Source organism: Gossypium arboreum, chromosome 5 (assembly GCF_025698485.1).
Source record: "Gossypium arboreum isolate Shixiya-1 chromosome 5, ASM2569848v2, whole genome shotgun sequence".
NCBI classification, from domain to species: Eukaryota; Viridiplantae; Streptophyta; class Magnoliopsida; order Malvales; family Malvaceae; genus Gossypium; species Gossypium arboreum.
Window position 1 is genome coordinate 30,012,832 of NC_069074.1, and position 10,794 is coordinate 30,023,625.

Consider the following 10,794-nt stretch of genomic DNA (forward strand, 5'->3'; position numbering starts at 1 on the left):
AACATTGTAGTATAAATAAGAGAGAAACCTGTTGAATCTGAACATAACAAAGGGTACCTAGAAAGGAGAAAACATGTCTGGTTGGCCACGTTACCCACCCTGTGCAAGTGGTACTTGCACTGATGTTGTTTGCTGCGCTCATGGTACATTTGATCCCCTCTTTTCAATTTCTTTTTTTCCCTCTTTTGAGTTGCAATCTCAATTATGTATGTACGTATTTGTTTGAATGTTGCAGGGCATAAACTGAGGTGGCCTGAACTGTTGGGTGAAAATGGAGCAGCGGCTAAAGCAACAATCGAAAAAGAAAATCCAGAAGTAACAGCTGAGATACTGACAACAGGAAGAGTTGGACCTCCTAATTTTTGCTGCAATCGTGTTTTTGTAATTGTCGACACTCATGGCAATGTAACCAATATCCCTACTATTGGTTGAGTTCACACAATCCCACTATTTCATCATCTCAACCTTATTTATGAATACATTATAATAATGAAGTTTATCAATAATAAAAGTTTTCTTTTTTCCCAAGTATTAACAGTGTTTAATCCGTCTTGTTTCCTTTTTCTTGTTAATTGGAAACAATACATTATCCTTTTTTTTTAATTCAGAAATTTGCATATCCAATCAAAATACCTTAATGTCCACTCTCTGCACGAACCAACACTCTGTCAAATTAGTTTTAAAAAAGCATAAGTTTTTAGAGCAAATTACATAAATGGTCATTAAAGTGATGTCTGTGTTCTATTTTGATTACGGAATTTTTACTATTTTGATTACTAAACTATACAAAATAAAAAATGTTATAACCACATTTTGTTCGGGTCCTATCTTAAGTCAAGTTTGAAGCAAGATTGGATTGAGTTTGAATTTCATGATTATCAAAACCATTTTTTTGACCAAGAGTTCACTTGACGATGTTTTTTTAAATGAATTTTAATTTCAAAACATTGTATTTTTAATTAAGAACTTAGGAGTCACCACTAATCTTTTATGTTAGGTGTGATTGGTCACCTATGAAATAATCATTTTAAGAAGAAAGTTTAAAATCTTTTTTAAAATAAGATAATTTTTTTGTCTACGTTTGAAAAGCAGAGTGAAATGAAATTGAGTTTAGAAGTCAATTACGTTAGGGATAGGTTATAACACCCCATGACACTCAAAATTGGTACCTTTTAGCTACATTTTATCTCAGGTCTTGAACAATAATTGTTCAAAATTCAAGATTTAATTACAATCTCTAATTAAAACAATTAGGAAAGGTTTTTTTTTTGAGTGAATTGGGATTCTTTTTTTTTTTCAGTCAATTGATTACAGGAAAAGGCGTTGGGATCACCCAACGCATACCAGTTCGAACAAAGAATCAAAAGTAGCCAAACTATGCCAAAACATGGCACAGACAACCAAAAAAATAACAAACCCCGAAACAGATTACCAATATGCTCTAAACAAGGTATTCCTCGACAAACCTGCTTTAGCCAAGGCTTCCGCCATTCCATTCTTACCTCGATTTGTGACTTCAATTCGAACCTCAGCCATTCACCTTAAACTTCCTTCAATATTCACAAGCAAATTCCTAAATGACCACGGCCGAAGGCGACTATATTTCAACCAATCTGAAACAGTAATTGAATCTCATTCTATGATTAAAAGGACCTACTCCTTTAGAATCAATTCTATAACCATCTTTGCAGCCTCTTTAATTGCCATTAGAACCGCCATTTCCAAGCCCCTCGCTACACATTTACTAGAAAATAAAGTCGAAACCACCCTCTTATCATCCCTCAACACTCCTCCACAAGCCGCTATCTCATTCATAACAACTCCTGCCACATTGAATTGTATCTTAGCCATGGGAGGAGAATCCCAAACTAAGTCCCGACTCTTCGTCGATCTTCCGCCCACACAACATTTCACCAACCAGCTCTACCAATCACTTTCTGAAAAGATACATTTATTATGGACAACTCTTGCCCACATTAATGCTCTCATTATAGAATGAAACAATAAAGCGTCAAGAGTTGTAACCAATATTTCAAACACTTTACCATTTCGAGATAGCCACACAGTCCAACAAGACGCCGCAATCACCACTAACCATAAGCTTTTTTACAGACCTATCAGGGGCATGTTCTAAAATATGCATAAGTAAATAAATAATATTTTCCATGTCTCTCAAGTTGACCAAATATAAGAAGTTTTATATTTCAATTGTCTATATTCATTTGATTTTGTGAAGGACATTTTGTTCTTAATTATAATTGGATATGTAACACTTTGATCAACAGGTCTGAGTTATAAGATGTCACATTCATTGCCAGAGTAATTATAATTTAATTACATCCAATTTATACCTAATTATTCATTTACGAGTATTAAAAATACATGATGCCATACACTTTCATTTCTAGATCTTATACGAGCTTACGAAAGCCCTAATATTTACTCGAGGTCGAATTAGGACCAAACTATAAAGATTTCAAAGTATCAAGTTGACATCGCAAGTTCGGCAGTTTCTTGTCGCAAAGCAACTCACTGACTAGGCTTGTTACAGTCTTGAGTATACATCGTTGAGACGTAACTCTCTGATTGTTCTTTGTCATGACATTGGGAGTCAAGATAACACTAAACAACCAAATTCCAAATTCTACCATTTACGATACAAAATCGGCTTAAACCCTAGGTACATGACATATACTAATCATGTAATAGCCAAGGTTTTAACTAAACTGAAACAGTGGTTTTGAAACCACAAATTTGAGGTTGTAAAATTATTTTAATATAATTTTTGGTGTTTATGGCATGAAATTAGATATGTGTAAAAGTTGTGTGCTAATTTTATCATTTAAGTGGTTAATTTGAGAAAAAGGACTAAATTGCATAAAATGCAAAAGTTGCATTCTATTTGAAAAAGGTGTTTAATTGCTATGGCTTATTAAATGAAAGGTCCTTACATTGTAATTAGACCATTGATAGTGGATATGGACATTAATGGCCTTATATTTGATGTTTTAGTGTTTATAAACCAAGGTTAAAATGGTAAAAATAGAATTAATATTTAATTAAAATAAAATAAACATGAAATTAGTCCATTATCATCTTTTTTGCACTGAATTTGAAGAAGAAAAGAAATCTTCAATGTGTTTAAGGTTTCAAAAACTTGAAGCTTTGATTAAGGTATGGTTTTAGCTCAGTTTTTTATGATTTCTATGTTTTTGTAATCGTTGCTTCGTGTTCTAGCTAGCCCGTGTCTTAATGTTTGAATTTTTTGATGATTTTATGAAGTGCTACTGTTGAATCTATGAGCTTTGTGATAGTTGATGATGAAAAATGGATAATTGATGATAGATTATCAAGTTTTATTAAGTGATTTTTGACAAAAATGTCAAATAGGAACTTATTTATGAAAATGTGAAAATATGTGGTTAAAAGTGTGAATAAATGATAAATATGGGCTGATATGAGCATTAGGAAAATTCAGCTAGCATGAAATTAGAAAGAAATTGTGTGATTTGTGTTTTTATGAAATAAGGACTAAATTGTAAGAAATGTGAAAGTTTAGGACCAAAGTGTAAAATTCCCAAATATGTGTTTTTGGATTGAATTGAATGTGTTGATGAATAAAAGAGTTAATTTTGAATGTATATAGATCAAGAACAAAAGAAATCAGATTGAGATCGAGGGAAATCAAAAGTTATCGAATAATCGATCCGGTTCTTCTATTCCAACTACGAGGTAAGTTCATACGCAAATAAATGTCTTTAAATTGAATTACATGTGTTTACTTATCATGGAAATGTTATAAATGTTGAACGAGCACTTACGAGCAAGAATCGACAGAGTTACGATATCCGAAAGTCCCGTACGAACCTTAGGAATAGTATAGGATACAGATGTCATGACATTAGGTTATCAAGATGTGATTACATGTAGACCATGTCTGGGACATTGGCATTGTATTGAGATTACGTGTAAGACCATGTCTGGGACATTGGCATCGTTAATCGATTTCGTGTAAGACCCTGTCTGGGACAATGGCATCGATATATAATAACATGTAAGACCATATCTGGGATATGGCATTGTACGAGCTTATGTGATTTTTGAGTATCTTTAATGATTCTGAACTATTTAACTGGCAAGGTCAAGTCGAGAAAGGATATGTTAATGAGCTAAGTGATTCAGGTACATACAAAATTCATACTAGCATTGAAAAAGGAAAGTATATGATGAACTTCATTAGGACATTGAATATATGTTCAATGAGAAAGGTTTGTGAAATTGTATGTGATTAGCTATGTTTAGCATATTTGAATTGATATGCAAATGTTTATGTGATGACTTTATTTGTATATGGCTTACTAAGCTTTTAAAGCTTACTTTCTATGTTCTTTCCCTGTTTTATAGATTATCGAAGTTAGCTCGGACTCGGAGATCGTCGAGAAGCATCATCACACTATCGATCATCTCGTTGGTACTTTTAAAGCTTTGTATATATGGTATATGGCATGTATAGGCTAGTGTCATATTGGTATGTTTTGAGTTATGATTTAGCCATGAGATTTGGCTTGTAAATGTTGGTATGTATAGCCATTTAAGTTGGCTTAAGTTATGTGTTTGATAAGTGATAATTGTGATGTATATAATGCCTTATATGTTGGCTTGTTTTGGTATGTTTTCCATAGTTTTTGATATAGCTAAATGGTTGTTCAATTGGGTTGGTATTTAATTGATGTACTAATGCTTGAAAGTTGGCATATAGTGGTTTGATTTTGAGATGATAATATGATGAGTTATGTGACATGAAATAGATGATAAGATGATGATTTAATACATTTGGAACTTATGTAAGTTGTGATGATTTTGGCTTAAGGATTTGGTATGTTTTGAATATGGAATTGAGTTGTTGAAATGTTTGAAGATAGATGGAATGATATGTGTATGAATTGACATGTTTTGGCTGCCTATATATGTATTGAAATGATACTATTTTGGTTACTTTGTGTGCATGAAAGAAGGGTAGAAAATTGGCTTTATAAATGACCTACTTTTGTCCACACGGATAGAGACACGGTGTGTGTCTCAGCCATGTGTGACACACGGTTATGCTGCACGTCCATGTATATCTTGGGGTACCTTTTCAAATTAAGCCAGTATACCCTACAGGTTTGGCACGATCTAGACACATGGGTGTGTCTATTGGCTGTGTGTAGCACATAGGCTGGCACATGGGCGTTTGGCCTGCCGTGTGGCCAAGTTAGTGACCTCCCTAATTTTTTCACGGCCATGGCACACGGGCGTGTCTCCGGTCGTGTGGTATAAGTCAGTATGTATGCCCTGTTTTCACACTGCATGTGACACGGGCGTGTCTGGTAATTGTGTGAGGCACACAGCCTGTTCACACGGGCGTGTGAACCTTAAATGTTTAAAAATTTTCTAAGTTTCCTAAAGTTTGCAAATGTTATCAGTTTAGTCTCGAACCACTTGTAAGCATGTTTTAAGGTCTCGTAGAGCCTTACAAGGGACATTGTGAATATTTTGAATGGGTTTTAAGTATGAATGTATAAATGTATGTGAATGAAGTGTGTTATCCAGTAATGCCTCGTAACCCTATTTCGGCGATAGATATGGGTTAGGGGTGTTACATTTAATTAGTATCAGAGCTACGGTTTAGTCAATTATAGAACTAACGTAGCGTGTGAGAGTCTAGCTATACATGCCATATATATAAACTGTGATAGTGTGATGATTCCTGACAGTTAAAATGTGTTTTTATATAGTAAATGGATCCCAGTCCAGCCGTAGCTAACGGTGATGAAAGTAATGCACCTACTCTCGCTCAAGGGGCAATGCAATCTGATTCTAGACTCGTAACTAGTAGCCAAAGGGGAGAGGCTATGCAAGCCTTCTTCTAAATGATGAGTGAGTGGTTCACGGAGTTTGTTCGAACGAATTTCGCTGCTCAACAACCTCCACAGCCACCTGTTTCTCAAAAAGTCGCAATTATGCCACAAGTGATAGATCTGATTCAATTAAGTAAGCCACCTGTTGATAAGATTCGGAAACATGGGGTTGAAGAGTTTCGGGCTACAATTGATGATGATGCTAAGAAAGCTGAGTTCTGGCTCGAGAGCACAATCAAAGTATTTGATGAATTGTCCTGTACTCTAGATGAATGTATCAAGTGTGTTGTATCTTTGCTTAGAGATTGTCGAAACCCTTTTTTATTTTTTAAAACAATAGGGATCGACTTTTGAAACCAAAAATGTGGAGTCGCCACCAACCTTTTGTTTAGGTGTGGTTGGATCACCTAATAAAACATTTTAAAACAATTCTGGTCCACAAAAATTTTAAAAATGGATTCGGGAACCGGTTACGTATAAGAAAGGGTTAGCACCCTCATTACGCCCAAAAATTGGTACCAAATTGATTTGATGTTGTCCCTATATCAAAAGGTTTTTCTTTAAAGAGAAGATTTTCAAAGTATGATTCTTTTTAAAATGCATCAATAGTTCAAATTAGTGGTCAAAAATCTCTTGTTTCAAAGATACGCAGTATCATACCCAGTACGATTGGATACAATCCTTTATACCTTTAAATATAATTGATTTTTGACTTTTGAAAATTCGTACACTAAAATTATAAAAAGGTTATCCAAATATTTAGTTCACCGAAAAATCATACCCAGTACGATTGAGCACAATTTTCCGAATTCCCCAAATATAGATATTGCCTTATTTCAGAATTTTTGAATGATAAAGAAAATTAGAAATTTGCTCAAAACGCGTTTATCCATTAAAATGTAACGCTTAATGAATTGTATCAAAACGTTTGCATGGGTAAGAATTTATGAACATGATATAAGTCACAACAAGTCACAATTAACAAATCCACAATTATGTACAGTTATTCTAAGTAAAATGTGACAAATTCTTAATTATGGATGATGAACAATCAATAAAAATGATATACAACAATAATTCACATGACATAATATAAAATTATCCATAAAATATGTACAAAATGCAATGGAATTAGAACTTCAGATATTATAGGACATTTTTTTTAAAATTGGCGAATTAATTAACACATATTTTAAGTTGACAAACTTGTATAAAAAAGCTAGAGATTTATTTAAAATAATATTATAGAATAAAACATTTGAATCGAATAATGTACAAAATACTTTAAACGCAATTTCATTTAGAGATTTACAATGTGCATGATAACTTAAATAATATATAGAATATAAAAGACAAATACAACACATGATAAGATATAATATATATAGCAAATTTGTAAAACATGCATAAATAAATTTGGAAATAATTATTGGTAAAAGATGTCATGAAATTAATAATGTATATAAAAAAAATAAGTAATTATACATGTAACTAATCTTAAAAAAAATCTAATCATTCACACAAAAGGTAAAAAAACTATATTTACAAAATACATAAATTTAATGGTGTATATTCATAAAGCTATATTTATAAAGGAAATTTTGAAACAAATAATATATAACATAATTTTACATGTAATAAATTAATTTGGATTGATGAAACATATAAATAGTACATGTATAAGGATAATAAAATATGAGAGTATATACAATAAATAAATTATATGATTTAAAATATAGTTCTTAAAAGAAATATATTATACACATAAATAAATTTAAAAGAGGAAAATATATATACATAAAAATATTAATATGAAATCGATAACGTGGGCTATAATAAAAAATAATTTAATATGAGTTATTTACATATGAATAAATTTTAGAAACAATTGTATGCTAAGATAACATGGAATTAAATTGTGAATTATAAGATTAAATTAATTTTATCATAAATTATATTTGCAATAGATTTAAAAAATAATTACGTATACAAGTAGATTTAAAAAATAAAATTATATGTATAAAATAACATAGGATTAATAATATATAAGGTGAAAACTTGATATAAATAAATACATATACAAGAATAATAATATAAAAAGTGTTCGATTTCAATAAAATACTTAAAAGAAATAAATTATATTTAGAGTTAAAAGAATATATATCAACATATCAACATATAATATATATATATATATATATGTATATATATATACGTAAAATTCACCAACAATATAATAACAATGTATAAAATTATTTTTAGATCAATATCAATTAAAATTTTAAAGCAAAGGTATATTAACATAACCAAACAATTTCAAGAAGCAATTATACAAATGAAAGAAATAACGAGTTAAAGTAATATTTAAAACTATGTTAAGATAATTTTAAAAACAAATAATAAAATCTTAAATAAAAATGAATAAAAGCATAAATAAGTAAATAAAAACTTGATTGAAATAAAAATAAGATTAAGAGGACGATCTATAAACAAATGAAATTAATAAAACCAAAGATTAAACTAAGATGAAACATGCACAAATGATCAAGGATCTAAAATACAAATATCCCAAGCTTTGAAACATGGCATTTAAACAAGGACCAAATTGCATCAATGCGTAAATCACAGGGAAAATGTAAAAACAAACAAACAGAATCAAGGCTAAAAAACAAATCAATGTAGGATAAGAGGGACTCGGCGCACAATTTGACCATTCGAAGCTAAAGGGCGCGGATCCGGGTTGCAAAATTGGTTGACGCGCGGATCTCACCCCCCCAACATTTTGCAATCAAAATTAAAAGAAGAAAAAAAAGAATGGCAATTTGCCATTTTCACAAACAGCAAGTCAAATGTTAGGGATTCAATTCGGGGACATCGCCGAACCACCATCAAGCTTGATGGCCGACCATGCGCAGAAGAGATGCAATCAGAGGCCAGAGGTAAGTACCCCCCTTTCTTTACTCGATTGATGCAAAATATAAGAGAAAAGAAAAGGAAAAAAAATATTTCAAAAGAAAAAAACAAGATCTCCAAAATTAAAAGAAAGAAACTGCAAACTTGAATCACCTCTTTTGGTTTTTTCTATTGCTTTTTCAATATGCGGGTCCCTTTCTAGGAAAAGAAGAAGATAATCCCCCCTTTTACAGTATTTTCCTTTGGCTTTTATAGCCAAATCTAATGAAATAACAAAGAAATCCAAAATTATTTTCTTTTTCCAGCTATACAATTTACTGGATTCAGTTATTCTTATTTTCTTCTTTCTCGCAAGTTCTAATGTTGTATGGAGCAGTGAAGAAGATGCTGAGGCTGTAGTGCAAGAGGCTTCTAGAGACTCCAAATGTGCTGGGCCAATCGGGCTTATTTTATTTGGGTTGGAAATTGGGCTTTATTTAAAGGACTTGGACTATTAATAAATTTGGGCCTTTATTCGTGAACAGGCTTAGGACAATTAATTTATTTTTTTACTTTATTTTTTATTTTGGTTTTATGTATGGACCGGGCGAATTGGGCCTATTACAGAGATAATGTATATCATTGGTGGAAAATGTTGACATCTGTGGTTCCTAGAGAACGGGTTACTTGGGAGTTCTTCCAATCTGAATTACGAATGAAATAAATAAGTCAGCGATTTCTCGATCTGAAACATAAAGAGTTTCTAGGACTGAAACAAGGTCGGATGACTATCACTAAATATGAGAGAGAGTTCGTACGATGGAGCAAGTGTGCTCAGGAATATGTTTCCACTGAAGAGATCATGTGTAAAAGATTTGTTGACGGGCTGAATGAAGATATAAAACTGTTAATAAGGATTCTGGAAATCAAAGAATCTGTTGTTCTAGTTGAAAGGGCTTGTAAAGCCGAGGATCTCAGCAAAGAAAAGAGAAAAGCAGAATTTGAGAAAGAGATCAATGAGTAAGCCGTATCAATCTGCATCGAAGAAATTCTGAGACTCATTTAATCGCTCTAATACATCAGTGGGACATTTAAATAGAGATAGAGTGAGACAACAATCGAGCTTCAAAGCTCTAGCTACTTCGGTAGCTAGTGTTGGGAGTGCAAAACCTAACTGATCTGAATGTAAACATTATGGTAAACGACATCCCGGTGATTGTAGATTGAATGATAAGGCTTGTTTTAAATGTGGATCATTAGATCATTTTATCCGTGATTGTCTAGAGTTGGCTGAGCAAGATACAGTACAGAATACGAGGCCGAGTAACACTGCAGCTAGAGGTAGACCACCCAAAAACACGGGAAATGTGAGTAATGGTAGAGGTGTGACACGAGACATTGCTACGAGATATGATGCTAGAGCACCTGCACGAGCCTACGCTATTCGCACTCACGAAGAAGGTCATCTCTAAATGTTATCACCGCTACTTTTACTCTCTATGATACTAAATTTATTACATTGATAGATCCAGGATCAACTCATTCGTATATATGTGTGAATTTAGTATCCAGTAAGACTTTGCATTTAGAGTCTACTAAAGTTGTAATTAGAGTATCGAACCCCTTAGGCAAGTGTGTGTTGGTTGATAAAGTGTACAAGAACTGTCCATTTATGATTCAGGATATCTATTTTCCAGCTGACATGGTATTGTTACCATTTGATGAATTTGATATAATTCTAGGTATGGATTGGTTAACGCTGCATGATGCTGTTGTGAATTGCAAACAAAAAATGATTGATCTGAGATGTTAGAATAATGAGATTATCCAGATTGAGTTAGATGATTTGAATGGTTTACCAGCAGTGATTTCATCGATGTTAGCTCAGAGATATGTGAGAAAGAGTTGTGAAGCTTATTTTGCTCATGTTATTGATACAAAAGTGACTAAAAAGAATATCAAATCAGTACCAGTTGTGTGTGAGTATCCAGATGTGTTTCCC

At 32.4% G+C, this 10,794-nt stretch overlaps 1 protein-coding gene across 1 annotated transcript; it reads left to right on the forward strand.

Annotated features, from left to right (window-relative positions):
* On the forward strand, positions 1-531 carry LOC108451454 (proteinase inhibitor-like). The gene is made up of 2 exons (XM_017749142.2): positions 1-143; positions 236-531. Exons 1-2 carry the CDS (start codon positions 74-76, stop codon positions 430-432), a joined length of 267 nt encoding a protein of 88 aa, XP_017604631.1. The 5' UTR covers positions 1-73; the 3' UTR covers positions 433-531.
* Positions 532-10,794: the final 10,263 nt, after the last annotated feature.